Raw genomic sequence first — 24,905 nt, forward strand, 5'->3', positions numbered from 1 at the left:
GTATCTGTTGGTTGAACATAAACAGAAAGTAAGTATCGGTTAAGTATCTGTTGGTTGAACATTGACAGAAAGTAAGTATCTCTATTGTAGTCTCTTGTTATGCACAATAAGTGTCATGGCAGCTGGGGGCAATTGTAATGACCCTGAGCCAAGTAGCCAAATCATGAAAACAACTGATTTTACCTTTAAGAGTGTATGAATTATACATGGACTATACAAATACTCATTTTAAATAGCCTTGAAGTCCTGTAGAGTGTCACTCCCTGACCGTAGAGAGCTTTATTAGGTCTCTATTTTGGTTTGGTCAGGGTGTGATTTGGGTGGGCATTCTATGTCCCTTTTTCTATGATTTGTATTTCTGTGTGTTTGTCCTGGTATGGTTCTCAATCAGAGGCAGCTGTCTATCGTTGTCTCTGATTGAGAACCATACTTAGGTAGCCTTTTTCCCCACCTGTATTTGTGGGTAGTTGTCCATGTACAGTTGCCTGTGAGCACTACGTTGGCGGTTCGGTGTTTATTGTTTTGTTGGTGACATCTTATAATAAAGAAGTATGTACGCTCACAACGCTGCGCTTTGGTCCGCTGTTTCCACCTTAGACGGTCGTGACAGAAAGTGCCTAAGAATTTGTACATATAATCTGGACACCATCAGACTATTGAGATGTTTGAGAGGAACAGAATGGCCATGCTAAAACATGGGTGTTACTGTAATAATCAGTTACGCATAACTACGTAGAAATACTAATATTTTGTGCAAAATCATTGCATATGTCTGATTTTTTAAGTTAAGTGAATGTATTTGGTTTATTTTTAGATGTTATATTTGACCCCAGCTAGTGTTACAATTGCCCCTGAAACTGAGGCAAATGTAATGTCTGGACTTTGGATTAAAATCAATATTGTGAACCGACCATCTTATGTACATACATATAAATGGAATGAATGATTATGAGACAGATTATGAGAAAAAATGGCTGTCTTACTTCAAGTGGTTTCTGAGCAATAGAGTAAAATACAAAAACTGTTACAGTAGCCCCCGGTATCCTACCAGGTGTTATGGTAATTGAGGGTAATTATGTCTCGCCATCTTCCATTTGACTTTTTTCTCCAGTCAGCGTCTTTTGGCCTCATGCCAAAAGCCTGTAGTAAGTTGTCTGGTTACACTCTGAGTAGAAAAAAACATAAACTGAAAACAGGACTTCTGTAGCTCAGTTGGTAGAGCATGGCGCTTGTAACGCCAGGGTAGTGGGTTCGATTCCTGGGACCACCCATACGTAGAATGTATGCACACATGACTGTAAGTTGCTTTGGATAAAAGCGTCTGCAAAATGGCATATATTATTATATTATTATATTATTATTATATTATTATATATATAGGACTGTATTACCTAAACATGTGAGTATTGATCAAACCATTGAAGTGATCAATAAATAGTACAGCCTGTTTTATTGCCTTACAGAATGAAGAACATTATTTTTGGTGCTGATCCTAGTGGGTGTACAGTTGTGCCAATGGGTCTTAGTTCCTGTAATGGCTCAGAGTCTCCGGGTAAATGTATATTTTCAATTTTCCACAGCCTCCTATGACTTCAATTATATATTCCGTATTCAACAGGGGACTATTTAATATCTGAAATGTAATTTGTTCATCTATCTCTGCAGCCGGAACAAGTGGCAAATATAATGCTTAAACTCACCCACAAAAAATAATGTGGACATAGAGTGGAACAATATGATGAATAGGTAGGAGGATATCAACCCCACAGGCTATTACACAACATAAAGATGCCATTTGTAATGTTCCCTGAGAGGTGGTGGGGGAAGGTGACGTATGACCACAGTATACGGTTAATGCAGTTACAAAGTACCCAAATCAGGTTTGGGCTGCTGAAACAGCATCTGAGGATAAAAACAATTGTGCTTCTGACAACAGGCGCTCGCCATGATGAAGTACTGCTGTGCAGCCTAACTAGGCCCCACCTGGGGAGACACACACATTACAAACACAGCAGAGCATGGAGCCTCACCAGAGAGTGAAGGTAGATAGATGTACTGTGTTTTACCACTATTCATTATATTGATCTGTCTACCTGTTTATCTGTCTGCCTGCCTATCTGTCTATCTGTTTATCTGTCTGTCTGCCTGCCTATCTGTCTATATGTTTATCTGTCTGCCTATCTGTTTATCTGTCTACCTGCCTATCTGTCTATCTGTCTGTCTGCCTGCCTACCTATCTGCCTATCTGTTTATCTGTCTGTCTGCCTGCCTACCTATCTGCCTATCTGTTTATCTGTCTGCCTGCCTATCTGTCTATCTGTTTATCTGTCTGTCTGCCTATCTGTCTATATGTTTATCTGTCTGTCTATCCGTTTATCTGTCTGCCTGACTATCTGTCTATCAGTTTATCTGTCTTGCCGCCTATCTGTCTATCAGTTTATCTGTCTGACTATCTGTCCATCTGTCTGCCTATCTGTCTGCCTGCCTATCTGTTTATCTGTCTGCCTATCTATCTATCTGTCTGCCCATCTGTTTGTCTATCTATCTTCTTGCCTATCTATCTGTTTATCTGTCTGCCTGCCTATCTGTCTGTCTGTCTGCCAATTTCTCTCTCTCTCTCAATTCAAGGGGAAACATATGTTAACATCGCCAAAGCAAGTGAAGTAGATAATAAACAAAAGTGAAATAAACAATAAAAAGTAACAGTAAACATTACACTCACAGAAGTTCCAAAAGAATAAAGACATTACAAATGTCATATTATGTATATATACAGTGTTATAACAATGTGTAAATGGTTAAAGTACAAAAGGGGAAATAAATCAAAATAAATATGAGTTGTATTTACAATGATGTTTGTTCTTCACTGGTTGCCCTTTTCTTGTGGCAACAGGTCACAAATATTGCTGCTGTGATGGCACACTGTGGTATTTCACCCAGTAGATATGGGAGTTTATCAATTTCGGGTTTGTTTTCGAGTTCTTTGTGGATCTGTGTAATCTGAGGGAAATATGTGTCTCTAATATGGTCATACATTGGCAGGAGGTTAGGAAGTGCAGCTCAGTTTCCACCTCATTTTGTGGACAGTGTGCACATAGCCTGTCTTCTCTTGAGAGCCAGGTCTGCCTACAGTGGCTTTTCTCAATAGTAAGGCTATGCTCACTGAGTCTGTACATAGTCAAAGCTTTCCTTAAGTTTGGGTCAGTCACATTGCTGATTCAAGTATTTTTTTGCAAGATCCTAATTGCTCTGTCAAACTTTATATTCCTTTTGATGACATAGAATGCCTCTCTCTCTCTGCCTGCCTGCTTGCCTATCTACAGTTGAAGTTTACACTCACTCAATAAGTATTTGGTAGCATTGCCTTTCAATCAAATCAAATTGTATTTATTATTTTGCCACAACTTTGGAAGTATGCTTGGGGTCATTGAACATTTGGAAGACCCATTTGCGACCAAGCTTTAACTTCCTGACTGATGTCTTGAGATGTTGCTTCAATATATCCACGTAATTTTCCTATCTCATGATGCTATCTATTTTGTGAAGTGCACTAGTCCCTCCTGCAGCAAAGCACACCCACAACATGATCAAATCAAATCATGTGCACCGAATACAGCTGTAGACCTTACAGTGAAACGCTTACTTACAGGCTCTAACCAATAGTGCAAAAAAGGTATTGGGTGAACAATAGGTAAGTAAAGAAATAAAACAGTAAAAAGACAGGCTATATACAGTAGCAAGGCTATAAAAGTAGCGAGGCTACATACAGACACCGGTTAGTCAGGCTGATTGAGGTAGTATGTACATTTAGTGACGATGCATATATGATGAACAGAGAGTAGCAGTAGCGTAAAAGAGTGGCTGGCGGGTGGTGGGTGGTGGGGGCGGGACACAGTGCAGATACTCCGGTTGGTCGGCCCAATTATAATAATAATAATATATAATAATAATAATAATATATGCCATTTAGCTGACGCTTTTATCCAAAGCGACTTACAGTCATGTGTGCATACATTCTACGTATGGGTGGTTGAGGAAGTATGTACATGAATGTATAATTAAAGTGACTATGCATACAGTGGGGCAAAAAAGTATTTAGTCAGCCACCAATTGTGCAAGTTCTCCCACTTAAAAAGATGAGAGAGGCCTGTAATTTTCATCATAGGTACACTTCAACTATGACAGACAAAAAGCCAGAAAATCACATTCTAGGATTTTGTATGAATTTATTTGCAAATTATGGTGGAAAATAAGTATTTGGTCACCTACAAACAAGCAAGATTTCTGGCTCTCACAGACCTGTAACTTCTTCTTTTAGAGGCTCCTCTGTCCTCCACTCGTTACCTGCATTAATGGTACCTGTTTGAACTTGTTATCAGTATAAAAGACACCTGTCCACAAGCTCAAACAGTCACACTCCAAACTCCACTATGCCCAAGACCAAAGAGCTGTCAAAGGACAATTAATGACTCCAACCTAAGTGTATGTAAACTTCAAACTTCAACTATATCTGTCTGTCTGCCTATCTATCTGTTTATCTGTCTGTCTGCCTGCCTATCTAACTATATTTGTGTCTGTCTGCCTATCTATCTATCTATCTATCTATCTATCTATCTATCTATCTGTCTGTCTGTCTGCCTATCTATCTGTTTATCTGTCTGACTGCTTATCTGTCTGCCTGCCTATCAATATTTTTATCTGTCTGCCTGCCTATCTGTTTCTCTGTCTGTCTTCCTATCTGTTTCTCTGTCTGTCTTCCTATCTGTCTGCCCCTCTCTCTCTCTCTCTCTCTCTCTCTGTCTGCCTGCCTATCTGTCTGCCAGCCTGCTTATCTATCTATCTATCTATCTATCTATCTATCTATCTATCTATCTATCTATCTATCTATCTATGCAGCAGGTAGCCTAGCGATTAAGAGCATTAGGCCAGTAACTGAAAGGTTGATGGTTCATATTCCAGAGCCGACTAAGTGAAACATCTGTTGATGTGCCCTTGAGCAAGCATTTAAAGGGATACAATTTGTATGTCGCTGTGTGCGATTTGAAGAAAGTTGCATGCTCGGAGATACCCATAGACTTCCATTAATTGTGCTAACGCTAGTTAGCATTGGCTCGCTCATGTTGGACACAGAGACATAAAATGTTATCCAGGTGTTCATCTGACTCTGGCAGAGTAGATACAAGGTGTCCCTTTAACCCCAACTGCTCCTGTCTGCTAAATGACTCAAATGAAAATGTATCTCTCTCTCTCTGACTGTCTCTCTGTCTCTCTGCACAAGACTTCCATAATCTCACCCCCCTGCATCCCACTGCTGTCTTGCCTCTGAAGCTAAGCAGGGTTGGTCCTGGTTGGTCCCTGCATGGAAGACCAGATGCTGCCCGAAGTGGTGTTGGAGGGCCAGTCGGAGGCACTTTTCCTCTGGTCCCCCAAAAAATAACTCAATGCCCCAGGGCGGTGATTGTGAACATTTCCCTGTGTAGGGTGTCGTCTTTCGGATGGGACGTTGAACTAGTGTCCTGACTCTTTGTGATCACTGAAGATCCCATGGCACTTTTTGTAAGAGTAGTGGTGTTAACCCCATGTCCTGGCTAAATTACTATCATGGACATCTAATCATCCCCAGCTTTCAACTGGTTCATTCATCTCTTCTCCCCTGTAACTATTCTCTAGATTGTTGCTGTAAATGAGAATGTGTTCTCAGTCAACTTACCTGGTAAAATAAGGGTTAAAATAAATGACCTGACAGACATTGTTATCTCTCAGATGAGACAGAGCGTTTGCTCCTGGGGTTGTAACAGTCACTTTAGCCACAGAATTGGATGGCTTGAGGTACCTGGGCTCATTCTGCTCACACACTTCCTGCCCTAGTGCCATTCCATTAGCAGCGGACTGTCGATTGGTGCCCGTGCCAGGCAGGCAGGACTTCTATCAGAGCAGGGTAATGGTACCAACTGTGAGGATCTGCAAATGGGCTTCAGCTGCTGCTTCCGTGGCTAATGGAAGAGATGGAAGAGTAGCCTCCTAGCCTCAGCCGGACTCATTATGGCTCTCTGATTCTCTCTAATTGCATCCCAACCCACCCCCCGGACAGAGACAGAGCTAGGGTAGGGACGGATTTGATTAGATTTCAATAAAGAAGACGAGGTAGGGAGAGAGAAAAGAGTCGGATAGACCGTTCTTAAGCTTTTAAAAGTCATGTTGTTCAATGGCTGTCAAGCACTGCTCACTGAACGTCATCATGGAGAGAGGCAACATATCATCCCAAATCACCACAAGATGGCGCAGCAGATCAGAGAAATTAGTTTGATCTTGGTCCGTGTATTTCCTTCAAAACAACTTCCCCCTCAAACCTCAAACCTAGAAATGAGGACTCACCGTTTCCTTAAACCTGTCCAGCAAGAGTCCAAACCGCTAAAGAAAGCAATGACACCTCAGCCGTTGTGTCCCCTGTGTGGATCCTTGAGAGGCCTAGCGTCACCAAAGCAGTTGCACCATAGCCTTAGGATCTTGCCCTCTCAGTTACTAATCTCTGAAGAGCTGACTCTGGCCATTCCTGGTACAGGAGATTCATTCAGGGAACATGACCAGGACATAGAGAGAGACAAGGCCGCATGGAAAGTACATCAACAAGTTGCTCTGGAAACTGAAGACAAAGTCGGTAGGTAATAATAGTAAGCTGTATCAGTTCTAGGCTACAGTGTTGAGTTCTGTATTTCTCAGTGTTGAGTTCTGTATGTCTCAGTGTTGAGTTCTGTATGTCTCAGTGTTGAGTTCTGTATGTCTCAGTGTTGAGTTCTGTATGTCTCAGTGTTGAGTTCTGTATGTCTCAGTGTTGAGTACTGTATGTCTCAGTGTTGAGTTCTGTATGTCTCAGTGTTGAGTTCTGTATGTCTCAGTGTTGAGTTCTGTATGTCTCAGTGTTGAGTTCTGTATGTATCAGTGTTGAGTTCTGTATGTCTCAGTGTTGAGTTCTGTATGTCTCAGTGTTGAGTTCTGTATGTCTCAGTGTTGAGTTCTGTATGTCTCAGTGTTGAGTTCTGTATGTCTCAGTGTTGAGTTCTGTATGTCTCAGTGTTGAGTACTGTATGTCTCAGTGTTGAGTTCTGTATGTATCAGTGTTGAGTTCTGTATGTATCAGTGTTGAGTACTGTATGTCTCAGTGTTGAGTACTGTATGTCTCAGTGTTGAGTTCTGTATGTATCAGTGTTGAGTACTGTATGTCTAAGTGCTGAGTACTGTATGTCTCAGTGTTGAGTACTGTATGTCTCAGTGTTGGGTACTATATGTCTTAGTGTTGAGTACTATATGTGTCAGTGTTGAGTACTGTATGTATCAGTGTTGAGTACTGTATGTCTTAGTGTTGAGTACTATATGTCTTAGTGTTGAGTACTATAGTGTTGAGTACTATATCAGTGTTGAGTACTATATGTCTTAGTGTTGAGTACTATATGTCTTAGTGTTGAGTACTGTAGGCCACAGTGTTGAGTACTATATGCTTAGCATTGAGTACTGTATGTATCAGTGTTGAGTACTGTATGTCTTAGTGTTGAGTACTGTAGGCCACAGTGTTGAGTACTATATGCTTAGCATTGAGTACTGTATGTATCAGTGTTGAGTACTGTATGTCTCAGTGTTGAGTACTGTATGTCTCAGTGTTGAGTACTATATGCTTAGCATTGAGTACTGTATGTCTCAGTGTTGAGTACTATATGCTTAGCATTGAGTACTGTATGTATCAGTGTTGAGTACCGTATGTCTCAGTGTTGAGTACTGTATGCTTAGCATTGAGTACTGTATGTCTCAGTGTTGAGTACTATATGCTTAGCATTGAGTAATTTATGTCTCAGTGTTGAGTACTGTATGTCTGTGTTGAGTACTGTATGTCTCAGTGTTGAGTACTGTATGTCTCAGAAATATTTCTGGTTACTTTTTAATTAAATTAAAACACTTGACTTTAAACTATAAGTGTTCATTGTAATTTCATGAGGCATTTATTTGTCTGTTGTGTTTGAAAGGATATGTTTTTATTTTAAGCCAGCCACCTCTTCAGAGGACAAAGTGTATAACTGGTCTTTATTTTATCAAGTTAAAATAAAACATTTAATATTCACACCAAAAATATATATAAATATATATATAAAACCATTATAGCCCTGCTATTTCACATTCTTCCCTTTAATTCAGAGACTAAATAAGACCTGGGACACCAGCAGGTGAGTGAACTATAGCAACCAGGGTTAAGAAAACCAGGGCGGTATTCATTACACCAATTCGGTTGCAAAATGTTTCTTAAGTAGAAGCTGATTATTTAAGATACTCTGAAGAGGTAGGGAATCAAAAGTTTTCGGAAGATGGGCAGGGACTCTGCTGTCCTCGCTTCAAGGGGAAGCTGGTTCCACCATTGGGGTCACAGGACAGAGAAGCGCTTTGACTGGGCTGTGCGGGAGCTGCCCTCCCATAGGAGTGGGAGAGCCAAGAGACCAGAGGTGTCAGAATGAAGTGCTTGGGTTGGGGTGTCGGGTTTAAACATAACCTGAAGATAGAGAGGGGCAGTTCCTCTTGCTTCTCTGTAGACAAGTACCGTGGCCTTGAAGTGGATGTGAGCTTCGACTGGAAGCCAGTGGAGTGTGAGGAGGAGTGGGGTGACATGGGAAGGTTGAACACCAGGGGGACTGTGGCATTCTCCATACGTTGTTTGATGGCACAAGCGGAGAGCCCATCTAACAGCAAGTTTCAGCAGTCCAGATGTAACCCATGTCAAATAGCTAGCTAGTTAGCGGTGGTGCGCGCTAATAGCGTTTCAATCGGGTGACGCCACTCGCTCTGAGACCTTGAAGTAGTTGTTACCCTTGCCCTGCCAGCTGTTGATGTGTGCCGAGGGTCCCTGGTTCGAGCCCAGGTAGGGGCGAGGAGAGGGTCGGGAGCTATACTGTTACACAGACAGGAGATGACCGGTGATTAGATTACCACTGGAGGACATGAGTTACAATAACATGATTTTAGTTAGACAAACTCTAAGAGAAAACAACAAAAACATGATTGTATTGGTATCAATAGATACTGTAGATAACAATACTTCCAAGTAACAGGGGTTATTCTCAGTAACCCATTGGTTCTGAACTGCATTCTACAATGCTATTCTAATATCAGAATAATAATGTGTCTTCAGAGCATGCCTCTATCCATTTCGTCTGTGTGACAGATAAGGCCTATCCAGACTCTCGCTGACCTTCTGCTGTTTATAAACTGAATGTTCCAGTCGCTTGTAGAAGACCAGGCCCTGAAGTCCTAACATAGATGTCTCTTCTGGTTGGAGCAATGATATAGTACACCTGCTTCCATCCCTTATCCCTTTAACAATAGAACCAATAGTTCTGTCTGTCTGTCCTGTCTATCCTGTCTATCTGTCTGTCCTGTCTCTGTCTTGTTTGTCCTGTCTATCTGTATATCTGTCTGTCCTGTCTATCTGTCTGTCCCGTCCTGTCTATCTGTCTATCTGTCTGTCCTGTCTCTGTCTTGTTTGTCCTGTCTATCTGTCTGTCCTGTCTGTCCTGTCTATCTGTCTGTCCTGTCTCTGTCTTGTTTGTCCTGTCTATCTGTCTGCTCTGTCCTGTCTGTCCTGTCTCTGTCATGTCTGTCCTGTCTGTCTGTCTATCTGTCTGTCCTGTCTGTCTCTGTCATGTCTGTCCTGTCTGTCTGTCTATCTGTCTGTCCTGTCTCTGTCCTGTCTATCTGTCTATCTGTCTGTCCTGTCTCTGTCATGTTTGTCCTTTCTATCTGTCTGTCCTGTCTATCCTGTCTATCCTGTCTATCTGTCTGTCCTGTCTCTGTCTTGTTTGTCCTGTCTATCTGTCTGTCCTGTCCTGTCATGTCCTGTCCTGTCTATCCTGTCTATCTGTCTGTCCTGTCTGCTCTGTCCTGTCTGTCCTGTCTCTGTAATGTCTGTCCTGTCTGTCTGTCTATCTGTCTGTCCTGTCTCTGTCATGTCTGTCCTGTCTGTCTGTCTGTCTATCTGTCTGTCCTGTCTCTGTCTTGTTTGTCCTGTCTATCTGTCTGTCCTGTCCTGTCCTGTCCTGTCTGCTCTGTCCTGTCTGTCCTGTCTCTGTCTGTCTGTCTATCTGTCTGTCCTGTCTCTGTCATGTCTGTCCTGTCTGTCTGTCTGTCTATCTGTCTGTCCTGTCTCTGTCTTGTTTGTCCTGTCTATCTGTCTGTCCTGTCATGTCCTGTCTGCTCTGTCCTGTCTGTCCTGTCTCTGTCTGTCTGTCTGTCTGTCTATCTGTCTGTCCTGTCTCTGTCATGTCTGTCCTGTCTGTCTGTCTAAATATGCCATCTATCTGTCTGTCCTGTCTCTGTCTTGTTTGTCCTGTCTATCTGTCTGTCCTGTCTGTCCTGTCTATCCTGTCTATCTATCTGTCTGTCCTGTCTCTGTCTTGTTTGTCCTGTCTATCTGTCTGTCCTGTCTGCTCTGTCCTGTCTATCTGTCCTGTCTGTCCTGTCTCTGTCATTTCTGTCCTGTCTGTCTGTCTATCTGTCTGTCCTGTCTGTCTCTGTCATGTCTGTCCTGTCTGTCTGTCTATCTGTCTGTCCTGTCTCTGTCTTGTTTGTCCTGTCTATCTGTCTGTCCTGTCCTGTCCTGTCTGCTCTGTCCTGTCTGTCCTGTCTGCTCTGTCCTGTCTGTCCTGTCTCTGTCATGTCTGTCCTGTCTGTCTGTCTGTCTGTCTGTCTGTCTGTCTGTCTGTCTATCTGTCTGTCATGTCTGTCCTGTCTGTCTGTCTGTCTATCTGTCTGTCCTGTCTCTGTCTTGTTTGTCCTGTCTATCTGTCTGTCCTGTCTATCCTGTCTATCTGTCTGTCCTGTCTCTGTCTTGTTTGTCCTTTCTATCTGTCTGTCCTGTCTATCCTGTCTTTCTGTCTTCTGTCTGTCCTGTCTGTCTTGTTTGTCCTGTCTATCTGTCTGTCCTGTCCTGTCCTGTCTGCTCTGTCCTGTCTCTGTCATGTCTGTCCTGTCTGTCTGTATATCTGTCTGTCCTGTCTGCTCTGTCCTGTCTGTCCTGTCTCTGTCATGTCTGTCCTGTCTCTGTCATGTCTGTCCTGTCTGTCTATCTGTCTGTCCTGTCTCTGTCATGTCATGTCTGTCTGTCTGTCTGTCTGTCTGTCTGTCTGTCTGTCTGTCTGTCTGTCTGTCTGTCTGTCTGTCCTGTCTCTGTCATGTTTGTCCTGTCTGTCCTGTCCTGTCTGCTCTGTCCTGTCTGTCCTGTCTCTGTCCTGTCCTGTCCTGTCCTGTCCTGTCCTGTCCTGTCTGTGCTGTCCTGTCTGTGTCAATAGGGGTTATGTTCATTGCTCCTCATATTTATACATACACCTGCTACCATGACCTTTCCTCAGTCTGGCCTAATAAGTTCCTCCCTGACAGAAGCTGTAGATACAGATACAGACTAAACAACCTGGTGAAAACATGCATCCCTAAAACGGTCCATCTGGTTCCCCTAGTATCTCCACCAAGGAGGAGCCTGGTTATACTAAACAACCTGGTGAAAACATGCATCCCTAAAACGGTCCATCTGGTTCCCCTAGTATCTCCACCAAGGAGGAGCCTGGTTATACTAAACAACCTGGTGAAAACATGCATCCCTAAAACGGTCCATCTGGTTCCCCTAGTATCTCCACCAAGGAGGAGCCTGGTTATACTAACAACCTGGTGAAAACATGCATCCCTAAAACGGTCCATCTGGTTCCCCTAGTATCTCCACCAAGGAGGAGCCTGGTTATACTAACAACCTGGTGAAAACATGCATCCCTAAAACGGTCCATCTGGTTCCCCTAGTATCTCCACCAAGGAGGAGCCTGGTTATACTAACAACCTGGTGAAAACATGCATCCCTAAAACGGTCCATCTGGTTCCCCTAGTATCTCCACCAAGGAGGAGCCTGGTTATACTAACAACCTGGTGAAAACATGCATCCCTAAAACGGTCCATCTGGTTCCCCTAGTATCTCCACCAAGGAGGAGCCTGGTTATACTAAACAACCTGGTGAAATCTGTAGACTGGAATCACTGGATGCCTTAACTCTATAAGGGAGTTTCACATTACAATGTATTCTTTTATTTAACCTGTATTTAACTGTAACCATACAGTATATTGGTGTTGGCTGCTCCTGTGTTGTTCAATAAAAGGCCATTATATGATGCCCTGGTTTACAGGAATAGTTACAGGAATAGGTGTTGTCGTAGGGGTATGTTCATGCTTTGCAGGCTTATTAGTCACTCATTGTCTATACACTGAAGTAAAATAGGACATTATTACACGTGATAATCTATGCCTTAGGAGGTTGGTGGTCCCTTAATTGGGGATAATGGGGTCGTAGTAATGACTGTAATTAGTGGAATGGAATCAAATACATCGATGCCATTCCATTTGCTCCGTTCCGGACATTATTATGAGCTGTTCCGCCCTCAGCAGCCTCATTTGATCTGTACAATTAATAATCATGCATATTATGTCTCTGTCCTCTGGTATCGCCATGTACAATGGCAAGGCCTTTCTTCTTGGGAAGGGACTTTCTGGAAAAAGTCACTAAAGTCATTGATTCTACAAAAAGTGTGAGGACGTTGCCTCGTTAAAACATTACAGAGATCTTTTCCATAAAATAATTGAATAAAAGTCTGACAGGCATGCATTCATGGGAGGAGCGGTATGTAATTATAGAATCTGAATGTGGCTAAGACTTGAATAGTTGATTTCGTAGTCTATTACTGCAGTGCTGTTGCCCTTAACATTCCCACCCATTTTCATTATATCCACAAGAGGGCAGTATACACACACCTCCTGACCAGATGACACTCAATTTAGCTGACACGAGTCACTTATAAATTCTCCACATGGCTGTTTCTTGTCATTGTTGGTAGCTGGCCATGCTGAATGACAACAACTCAAGGACTTCTGCCCCATTGAAGAGTACAGATCGGTTTTGTGATGTTGTCAGCTAAAAAACTTCGTTTTGTTTTTCTTTGTTGAAATTATTCTGGAAGACAAGTTTCCAATGTTTCATACATTCATAGGCTTGTATTAAATGTTTAAGTACAGTTGGTTGTGATCATTGAATGCCCTGCATAACTTTGATGGAAAAAGGCACCTACGCTTTCCATTCCAGTATCACAATCATGGTTCAATATTTACATGGACTTAAGTGTATTATCAGCAGAATAACAGTATCTGGTGTACTGTAGGCTACTGCTATGTAAATCGCGCAGCGTATACCTCTGCTTGTATAGAGGTTAAACGGCTACTTTTTACAAGTTGTACAATTTGGTGTAATAATCCAATAACAACGACTGCTTGCCAAATTGTGAAGCATAGTTGAATATCCAAACTGCATGATATAGTTTATGTAGGATGTTGACATAATTAAATCATCAAATAGACTATAGGCTGCTAGGTAGACTACATACAAAAAGTGGCCTTCATTTAATTTTTTTTTAAACCGTTTCAAATGTGGTGCAAAGTTTTTGTTATTCCAAACCTTTCTAAAATAAAAGTATAATTAAACACAAAACAGTGTACATTTGTAAAGGTCAAAAACATTTTAATTTGTAAAGAGTAGTTGAGAGTAAAAGGCAGCAATTATAAAATCTCGACAAATTTGGTCAACCCCCCCTACTCCTCACCAAATGGTGCGGTCCAGCCAGGGACTTTGTAGTGGGACGAAAGAAAAACGTTGAGACAAAAGTTATCTGAATGAGTGAGGGGAGAGAGGAGAGTGGAAGAGGGGTACACGCTGAACAGATGACAGAGAGAGACCATAGGCGAAACGAATGTGCATGACAACTTTAGGCTATAAATTCCTGTAAAACATTAGAAAATATATCCCTAAATTAATATTGGAGACATTTATTAGAAGCCGAAGTCCACATGTGTTGTGAAAGATGAGGCTCTTATGCTGTGCAATTGTGCTGCTATCTGCATCCTCCGCGGAGTGCCAGCAAAGAGGTGAGCTGGAAATAATCTCTTTCCTATTGACTGCATTTTCACTCATTCAGCACGAGGTCTCAATGCGTCCGAGGCAAAGCATTTATTTATTTATTCTTAAAGCAATGTATGGGATATGCACTTTAATTTATGTAGAGCATAAGTGGAAGATTAGGAATAGTAGATGTATCTTTGTTGATAGAACGCATCTTAAGTAATTACTATTTTACTGTTCTTTACATTTGCCAGTTTAAAACAGAAATAGCCTAATATCTATTGCATAAATTGAGTGAAAAGTAATAGGTGTGTTCGTGTTGAAATTGCGGACAATAATTCAGCCATTAATTTACAATTACAAACAGGAGGATTCTAAGTTATTACAAACGATGCTATCTAGTTTTAATACAACCAGTTGCATCACCAGGAAACTAATATCACTGGCCAATCTACATGATAGTTACTTTGTTAAACCGTTATTAGTTCTCACCTTGAGAGAAATTCCGGGCCATTGTCATTGAAATGATTTACAATTGCTGACGCCTCTTTCTCCAAAGCACAGTCACGCTAACATGCTAAGGTCGCCTCAAGGCCCAATTCAATTCCTCTAATTGTAACAACAATCATCAGTAGAAAATGTTTGAGGTGCATATTCTAGGCTTCAAATAGACCAACTTTCATTACATGTCTCCTCTCCTTTTTTTTTTTTTTTTTTACATTACATTGGAATCAAGATCAGATGTTGATGTGCTGTGTAACTTGTCCCCCCATTCAATACATTTAAGGAACACTTAATTGAATTGATATTCTTGAACACTGAATACTGGCTTGCTTGTAAGAGGCTTCTTCTCAAACGTAATTGGAGAAGCTTCTACCTATACTTGTTGGCATAACCATGTTGGGGATCTTCATATGCCACAATTACATGTATTACATTTTAGGGCTGTCAAACGATCCATTTTTTAAAATCAAGTTAATTGCATGTTTTTCTGTAGTTAATTACTGTACGAATAATTGTTCAAATTTTACCCTAATTAAATGCCCACACCAGTTTTTCAAACTAAAAGACAATGGCCAGAGCTTACCCATGGTGTTGCACAACAATGTAAGTCAATCAGTCATAGTTTTAGTCAAAGTATGATATACTTGGGCTTGAAGTGACAAACCCGAACTGCCCGCTTCATGCAAATTCGTACCGATGCCTTGTCTTTTCCTATGAAATGAGGTGTAAATTATTTTTATCCTACGTTTTGTTTTAGGGCTGGGTTTTATTTGAATGGTACCACCCACCATCATGGCATTGATTATTAATCAGAAACACCTGTAAAGTTCACCAGTCACTGAGCAACAGATCATCTTTGGCTATAGCAAAGATGATGGATGGGTACAGTGCATTCGGGAAGTATTCAGACCCCTTTACTTTTTTCACATTTTGTTACGTTACAGCCTTATTCTAAAATTGAGTAAATAGTTGTTTCCCCCTTATCAATCTACACACAATACCCCATAATGTCAAAGCAAAAACAGGTTTTTAGATATTTTTGCAAATGTACAATAAAAAAACAACTGAAATTTCACATTTACATAAGTATTCAAACCCTTTACTCAATACTTGGTTGAAGCACCTTTGGCAACGATAACAGCCTAGAGTCTTGGTGTGACTCTACAAGCTTGGCACACCTGTATTTGGGGAGTTTCTTACATTCTTCTCTGCAGATCCTCTCAACCTCTGTCAGGTTGGATGGGGAGGGCCCCTGCACAGCTATTTTCAGGTCTCTCCAGAGATGTTCGATCGGGTTCAAGTCCGGGCTCTGGCTGGGCCACTCAAGGACATTCAGAGACTTGTCCCAAAGCCACTCCTGCATTGTCTTGGCTATGTGCTTAGGGTCATTGTCCTGTTGGAAGGTGAACCTTCACCCCAGTCTGAGGTCCTGAGTGCTCTGGAGCAGGTTTTCATTAAGTATCTCTCCGTACTTCATCTTTCCCTTGATCCTGACTAGTCTCCCAGTCCCAGCCACTGAAAAACATCCCCACAGCATGATGCTTCACCGTAGGGATGGTGCCAGGTTTCCTCCAGACGTGACACTTGGCATTCAGGCCAAAGAGTTCAATCTTGGATTCATCAGTCAAGAGAATCTTGTTTCTCATGGTCTGAGAGTCCTTCAGGTGCCTTTTGCCAAACTCCAAGCGGGCTGTTATGTGCCTTTTACTGAGGAGTTTCTTCCATCTGGCCACTCTACCAAAAAGGCCTGATTGATGGAGTGCTGCAGAGATGTTTGTCCTTCTGGAAGGTTCTTCCATCTCCACAGAGGAACTCTGGAGCTCTGTCAGAGCGACCATTAGGTTCTTGGTCACCTCTCTGACCAAGTCCCTTCTCCCCGATTGCTCCGTTTGGCTGGGTGGCCAGCTCTAGGAAGAGTCTTCGTGGTCCCAATGTCACGGCCGTCGAAAGAACTAGACCAAAGCTCAGCGTGGTGAGCATACATATTCCTTTTACTTAGGATGACGCCGACAAAAACAATAAACAATACATAACAACCGTGAAGCTTAAGGGCTACGTGCCACAAACAAAGTTAACTTCCCACAAAGAAAGGACTGCAAAGGGCTACCTAAGTATGGTTCCCAATCAAAGACAACGATAGACAGGTGTCCCTGATTGAGAACCATACCCGGCCAAAACCTAGAAATACAAAACATAGAATGCCCACCCCACATCACACCCTGACCTAACCAAATAGAGAAATAAAACGGCTCTCTAAGGTCAGGGTGTGACATCCAAACTTCTTCCATTTAAAAATTATGGAGGCCACTGTGTACTTGGGGACCTTCAATGCTGCAGAAATGTTTTGGTACCCTTCCCCAGATCTGTGCCTTGACACAATCCTGTCTCAGAGCTCTACAGACAATTCCTTCGACCTCATGGTTTGGTTTTTGCTCTGACATGCACTGTCAACTTTTGGACCTTATATAGACAGGTGTGTGCCTTTCCAAATCATGTTCAATCAATTGAATTTACCACAGGTGGACTAAATCAAGGATGATTTAAGGATGATCAATGGAAACAGGATGCACCTGAGCTCAATTTTGAGTCTCATAGCAAAGGGTCAAAATACTTATGGAAGTAAGGTATTTCATTTTTTTTATTAGCAAAAAATTCTAAAAACCTGTTTTCGGTATGTCGTTATGGGGTATTGCGTGTAGATTGATGAGGAAAAATAATATAATACATTTTAGAATAAGGCTGTACCATATCAAAATGTGAAAAAAGCCAAGGGGTCTGAATATTTTCCAATTGCATTACAGCTTTTGAGCCATGGAGCAACAAATTGCAGATGAACAGCAGATGAACATTCGGTGCGGTGTGTGTTCCCTAGCACTTTTCCCTCAGGGAAGTGATGAACATTCGGTGCGCTGTGTGTTCCCTAGCACTTTTCCCTCGGGAAGTGATGAACAGGGCACTTTCCCTCAGGGAAGTGATGAACATTCGGTGCGGTGTGTGTTCCCTAGCACTTTTCCCTCAGGGAAGTGATGAACATTCGGTGCGCTGTGTGTTCCCTAGCACTTTTCCCTCAGGAAAGGATGAACATTCGGTGCGGTGTGTGTTCCCTAGCACTTTTCCCTCAGGGAAGTGATGAACATTCGGTGCGGTGTGTGTTCCCTAGCACTTTTCCCTCAGGGAAGTGATGAACATTCGGTGCGGTGTGTGTTCCCTAGCACTTTTCCCTCAGGGAAATGATGAACATTCGGTGCGGTGTGTGTTCCCTAGCACTTTTCCCTCAGGGAAATGATCAACCTCATAGGCTGAAACTACTGTCCTTACTGCTGCTGATCTGACGACTGGGACTGCTTGGTCTGATCTGCCTAATTATTTGAAGTAAAGAAGGATTATAAATGTAATCACAAACCATCCTCTCATCTCCATTTTCAAGGCGTCAGTATTTGAAATAAATGGCTTACTCTGTAGGCAGATGCAATAGTGAAATTGCACATGTTTCTTTTGAGTCTGATAGCCTATGCGTTAAGTTGTGTCAATACCAAAAATGCAGGCTCTGGTTAAAGTCAAAATCCCACAGTGGTGCGGTGCTATAAGTGAAAATCCATCTTTCTCTCAGGTGCAGGGTGAAGATGCTAAATGGACCCCCCACACACTGCCTTCTACCAAAATGTTTTATGGCAAAGTGGTGCTAACTTTGTTACCTGACAATACACACTATAAAAGTCAGACACAATACCAAAACGTGACAATACACACTGTAAAAGTCAGACACAATACCAAAACGTGACAATACACACTGTAAAAGCCAGACACAATACCAAAACGTGACAATACACACTGTAAAAGTCAGACACAATACGTGACAATCCTCTCCAATCTGACATTTATTAATTTGTATACTAGACTAATATTTAGAGGTAATAATAACTTGAATAATATCAATGAAATGCTACTGATAATAATAAAGTGCAATGGAAATAGGGAAGTTGCAGAGAAAACCCATGTGTTTCTTTTGAGTCTGATATGCGCCAACCCCCCCGCTCGGTGACCCTGTACATTGGCCATGAAAATGATCATAACCTCAAATTCCTTCTTTTTTTCTTCTCAAAGTTGCCAAAAGAGTGAGTCAATGAATCCAGACCATAGTCACTGTGTCGGGTTTTCGAGACTATTGACTGTGAGGGGGAGGTTTACTCAGAATATTAAGAACAAGAAATTTCCAAATCAACTCCCTGTCTTAAGATTTATATTTTTACTAAAATATATTATTTACTCATATGTTCCACACAGAGAATGCATTGATCAGTTAAAATATTTGTCATGTTTAATCAATTCACCATCACTATTTACACAACATTCTTTGCTAAACCGAGTGCCCTGAGCATTGAGTAACGCGACCTGAACTGCTGAACTGGTAGCTGGCTAACATCTTCAGCCACGGACAGCATTTTTACCTTATCAACCCAGATGCTATCTACCAGTGAACTGTTGAAATGTTAGTCTTTTGTGTTCAGTGACAGTGGCATTCCAAAGATGGCAGGCGCTCAGCAGAAGCCGCTCCTGGGTAAGGCTGATGAGATGACCTCTGACCATTGGGGGCCTGCTCAGATCTAAGCCAGTCAACCACGGGGCCTTGTTATCCAAACATTGACCAGGCCTCACTGACTGACTGATGTCCCTTTCACACTAATGAGCTGAGCTGTATAATCATTTGAGGGCTGCTTATATTTGTCCTTTAATGGATTTTCTTTGGTGGGTGGGTATCCCAACTCCCCATGATACTCCCGCAGGGAGTGGGTTCACAGCCAGGGAAGCCATTGTACAGCGTCCCTGGAGCAGTTAGGGTTAAGTGCCTTACTCAAGGGTAGAGCGACAGATTTGTTCACCTTGTCGCCTCCAGAATTCAAACCAGCAACCTTTGGTTACTGGCCCAATGCTCTAACCTCAAGGCTACCTGCCGCCCCACTGTACCCACTGACCTGGTTACGCATCCACCGTAGTTGCTCAACTGTGGGGATGTAGCCATTTAGTTCACATCACATCATCTCAAGCAGTTTAGTCCAAAAAGCTGTATAATGTATGATGTCAGATAAGCTGATGAAGATAATTATGAGGCTAATATTGCAGTCAACTCTAATAAGACATGAGGATATTAAAGCCCATCATTAAATAAAATGATAAGTAGGACAAGGATGCTAGTTTGGCTTTGATTTCATTTTCCGCCACATGCAAGCGTTCACCATGGAGCCCAGACAGATGATTAAAGCATCCCCAGTGCAAAGGCCCCCCAGTGCAAAGGAGCCCCAGTGCAAAGGCCCCCCAGTGCAAAGGAGCCCCAGTGCAAAGGAGCCCCAGTGCAAAGGCCCCCAGTGCAAAGGAGCCCCAGTGCAAAGGAGCCCCAGTGCAAAGGAGCCCCAGTGCAAAGGAGCCCCAGTGCAAAGCATCCCCAGTGCAAAGGAGCCCCAGTGCAAAGGAGCCCCAGTGCAAAGGAGCCCCAGTGCAAAGGAGCCCCAGTGCAAAGGAGCCCCAGTGCAAAGCATCCCCAGTGCAAAGGCCCCCAGTGCAAAGGAGCCCCAGTGCAAAGGAGCCCCAGTGCAAAGGAGCCCCAGTGCAAAGCATCCCCAGTGCAAAGGAGCCCCAGTGCAAAGGAGCCCCAGTGCAAAGGAGCCCCAGTGCAAAGGAGCCCCAGTGCAAAGGAGCCCCAGTGCAAAGGAGCCCCAGTGCAAAGGAGCCCCAGTGCAAAGGAGCCCCAGTGCAAAGGAGCCCCAGTGCAAAGGAGCCCCAGTGCAAAGCAGCCCCAGTGCAAAGGCGCCCCAGTGCAAAGGCATCCCCAGTGCAAAGGCGCCCCAGTGCAAAGGCGCCCCAGTGCAAAGCATCCCCAGTGCAAAGCATCCCCAGTGCAAAGGCGCCCCAGTGCAAAGGAGCCCCAGTGCAAAGGAGCCCCAGTGCAAAGGAGCCCCAGTGCAAAGCATCCCCAGTGCAAAGGAGCCCCAGTGCAAAGGAGCCCCAGTGCAAAGGAGCCCCAGTGCAAAGGAGCCCCAGTGCAAAGCATCCCCAGTGCAAAGGCGCCCCAGTGCAAAGGAGCCCCAGTGCAAAGGAGCCCCAGTGCAAAGGAGCCCCAGTGCAAAGCATCCCCAGTGCAAAGGAGCCCCAGTGCAAAGGAGCCCCAGTGCAAAGCATCCCCAGTGCAAAGGAGCCCCAGTGCAAAGCATCCCCAGTGCAAAGCATCCCCAGTGCAAAGGCACCCCAGTGCAAAGCATCCCCAGTGCAAAGGCGCCCCAGTGCAAAGCATCCCCAGTGCAAAGGAGCCCCAGTGCAAAGGAGCCCCAGGAAATAGGCATAAGAAGCCTGAAATGACCACAATTCACCACATCTATGGGTGACATCAGTGTCTGACTATGTGCCAGTCAGCCATTTAGTAGCGCTGATTTGCAGTGTGCTGTTACATCACGACTAGGTGGTGATTTATTGATGAAATAGCAGGACTGATGGTCCCTGTCCACAACCAGTTGCTGTGTCAATAACATCCCCCCAGGCTGTCACTGTGTCACTTGCCTTCCCACAGTTATTTGCACCTGGTTAGATCATGTCAAAGCTAGGTACTGTAAAATAACCCTCTCCGGGATTAAGACTACCATGAGCCAAAATATGAAAGATTGGGTTTCACTTTCACAGGTTCAAATCCATTGGGATTTGAGATTTGGCTCTGGTTTCTAAGATTGAATAAAATCATTTTTAAGGAAAACTGTTAAAAACATTATAACAAGCTAATAAATAGTCAACACGAAAATAATAATTGCTTTCCAATCCACTCTCCCTGCATTTCCCCTTTACAGCCCACAGAGCACAGGGGTCAAGCCTCTCTGTCAATGAGAAATCAGCAGCCACCGAACGGCAGACAGACATGTAGACAGATGGACAGTCAGTCAGTCATACCAATTTCACACTGTCTTGCCGAACCGTACTGTACTGTTTCAGTACCGATCAGTGAGTCTGACTCCGAGACAGTCTACCACTAGTCTGGTCAGATGTCTCAACCATACTGTACTGTTTCAGTACCGATCAGTGGGTCTGACTCCGAGACAGTCTACCACTAGTCTGGTCAGATGTCTCAACCATACTGTACTGTCTCATTACCGATCAGTGGGTCTGACTCAGAGACAGTCTACCACTAGTCTGGTCAGATGTCTCAACCATACTGTACTGTTTCAGTACCGATCAGTGGGTCTGACTCCGAGACAGTCTACCACTCGTCTGGTCAGATATCTCAGTGCTGCTATGTCATTAGGCTAACAACTCCAGTTTCCTGGAGGGCCTCTGAAGGCCTCACCATCACTGTTCTCAGGAATGCTTTGGGACCATTCAATTCAATAGGATTAAGTCGTAGGCCAAGCTCACAATGGCCACCTTCTCCTGGGAAGCGTACATATGTTTTAGATTTTAGAGGGGAGATGTATTGATGTCTTTGAAATGCCAGTAAAGATCTCTTGTCAGAAAGGTTTAATTGTGTCTGCAATGAAGTTCTGCTCACGAACAGCTTGTTTATTAACTATTAATAAACAGTGTAAGCATAATTTGTTATGCATTAGTTAACATGCATAAAGCCGTTATTAATGATGCTCCTCAAAAACATGCCCTGCAGACAGAACACAGAGGAGAAATTATGAGGATGAGTCTGCATTGGTGGTGGGAGGTAAGGAGGGGTTGAAAGGGAGCAATTCAACTCCTCTTTTGTGGGGGTGAATTGTGTGGTGTGTGTGTGTGTGTGTGTGTGTGTGTGTGTGTGTGTGTGTGTGTGTGTGTGTGTGTGTGTGTGTGTGTGTGTAAACATACCATGTACTGTGTGTAGATGTCATGGTCTTAAACCCTACTGGGTCTCCCCCAGGTCTCTTCCCCGCCATCTTCAACCTGGCCAGTAATGCAGAGATCACCACCAACGCCACCTGTGGAGAGCCTGAGCCAGAGATGTACTGTAAACTGGTGGAACACGTACCAGGACGACGCATCCGCAACTCCCAGTGTCGGACCTGTAATGCCCAGAGTCAAAACCCCAAAGGTACTGGAGTTAGGACCCTCCGGGCGAAGGCGGAGAAGGGGAGGGAAGCAGTGGTTTAACTCTGTTATGACTACTGGCTAGTGCTTCAGACAGTTAAACTTTCTACTGTCCCACTATCTTTGAGTTACAGTATCTGTCTGAAATACTGTACTTCTTGCGTGGATTCCAGGCATTCATTTAATTGCTTTCTCTTGATTTTATGCAGAGCAACATCCAATCACCAACGCCATCGACGGCACCAACGGGTGGTGGCAAAGCCCCAGCATTAAAAATGGCAGACAGTTCCACTGGGTGACCCTCACACTAGATTTACACCAGGTAGGAACCTCCAATGCAATGTCACTGGTTTAACGCTGCTTTCTTTAGCTATGGGCTGTGAACACACACACACAGTCACATGATTCCCAGATAACAGTTAGTGTGTGTCTGTGGTCTGTACACTTAGAAAATAGGTGCTATCTAGAACCTAAAACACTTGTTCAGCTGTTCCCATAGAGGAACCTTTTGAAGAACCCTTTTTGGTTCCAGGTAGAACTATTTTGGTTTCATGTAGAATCCCTTTTGGGTTCCATGTAGAACCCTCTGTGGAAAGGGTTTTACATGGAACCCAAAATAGTTCTACCTGGAACCAAAAAGGGTTCTATCTAGGTTCTCCTATGGGGACAGCCAAAGAACCCTTTCAGAACCCTTTGTTTCTGAGTGTAGTTCAGCAATTAGGAAACTCACCCTTGAACCCCACCACTGTGAGACCCTACATCCACTCCCACTCACTGTCTCCTCAACACTCCACTATGGCCTGTACACAGTTACAGGCAGTGGAGGCTACTGAGGGGAGGACGGTTCATAATAATGTCTGGAAATCACATGGTTGATTCCATTCCATATGCTCCATTCCAGCCATTATTATGAACCGTCCTCCCCTCAGCAGCCTCCACTGGTCACAGGCCACTGCTAGACCACTACTGCAATGGAGGTCCTATTTACTGCCTGGATGGCCTGTCGCTCCCTCCGTCTCTTTTTATTGCCTCTTCTTTCTCACACTCTCTTGCTCCACTCTTTCTGTCTCACTCACTGTCTTCTACAGTATCTCTCTGTCTCCTTCTCACTCTGTCTGTCTCCCTCCCTCCTTTACCTTGTGGGGTTGACTGTGCTGAGCCAGCTACTTTTTAAATCATTTTTCAAAAGGCACTCAAAACAAGACACACTTTCACTGAGCCACACACACACACTCTCTCACTCACACACACACACACATACAGACACAGACACACACACACACATGTTATGTTCTTCTATCTTCTTGAGGACCTAAAATGTATTTCCATTCAAAATCCTATTTTACGTAACTCCTAACCCTAAACCTAACCCTAACCTTAACCTGTAACCCTAAACCAAACTCCTAACCATAAATCTTACCACTAACCACTTACCCTTACCTTACTAGCCGTCAACCTAACCCCAAGCTTAAAATATCCTTTGTCCTCGTGGGGATCATTTCCCTTGTTATAGGTCCTCACAAGGATAGAAGAACCAACACACAGTATATCTCTGGGGATTAGACTGAACTGCAGTCACACAGTACATCTCTGGGGAGTAGACTGAACTGCAGTCACACAGTACATCTCTGGGGATTAGACTGAACTGCAGTCACACAGTACATCTCTGGGGAGTAGACTGAACTGCAGTCACACAGTACATCTCTGGGGATTAGACTGAACTGCAGTCACACAGTATATCTCTGGGGATTAGACTGAACTGCAGTCACACAGTATATCTCTGGGGATTAGACTGAACTGCAGTCACACAGTATATCTCTGGGGATTAGACTGAACTGCAGTCACACAGTACATCTCTGGGGATTAGACTGAACTGCAGTCACACAGTACATCTCTGGGGATTAGAATTAACTGCAGTCACACAGTATATCTCTGGGGAGTAGACTGAACTGCAGTCACACAGTACATCTCTGGGGATTAGACTGAACTGCAGTCACACAGTACATCTCTGGGGATTAGAATTAACTGCAGTCACACAGTATATCTCTGGGGAGTAGACTGAACTGCAGTCACACAGTACATCTCTGGGGATTAGACTGAACTGCAGTCACACAGTACATCTCTGGGGATTAGAATTAACTGCAGTCACACAGTATATCTCTGGGGAGTAGACTGAACTGCAGTCACACAGTACATCTCTGGGGATTAGACTGAACTGCAGTCACACAGTACATCTCTGGGGATTAGACTGAACTGCAGTCACACAGTACATCTCTGGGGATTAGAATTAACTGCAGTCACACAGTATATCTCTGGGGAGTAGACTGAACTGCAGTCACACAGTACATCTCTGGGGATTAGAATTAACTGCAGTCACACAGTACATCTCTGAGGA

The 24,905-nt window shown here is 43.5% G+C and overlaps 1 protein-coding gene across 50 annotated transcripts in view; it reads left to right on the plus strand.

Moving 5' to 3' along the window:
- The first annotated feature begins 13,723 nt into the window (after positions 1–13,723).
- LOC118371398 (laminin subunit alpha-1-like) overlaps positions 13,724–24,905 on the plus strand; it is an 84,350-nt gene continuing 73,168 nt past the window's right edge. For all 50 annotated transcript variants that reach the window (XR_008083920.1, XR_008083930.1, XR_008083929.1 and 47 more), the window contains exons 1-3: positions 13,724–13,986; positions 22,344–22,514; positions 22,720–22,832. Coding sequence is in view for 11 of the 50 variants with exons in the window: in XM_052483801.1 (XP_052339761.1) it covers positions 13,923–13,986; positions 22,344–22,514; positions 22,720–22,832 (348 nt within the window). In the remaining 39 variants the exon portion in view is untranslated. The remainder of the gene's footprint in view (positions 13,987–22,343; positions 22,515–22,719; positions 22,833–24,905) is intronic.

Source organism: Oncorhynchus keta, chromosome 28 (assembly GCF_023373465.1).
Source record: "Oncorhynchus keta strain PuntledgeMale-10-30-2019 chromosome 28, Oket_V2, whole genome shotgun sequence".
Lineage (NCBI taxonomy): Eukaryota > Metazoa > Chordata > Actinopteri > Salmoniformes > Salmonidae > Oncorhynchus > Oncorhynchus keta.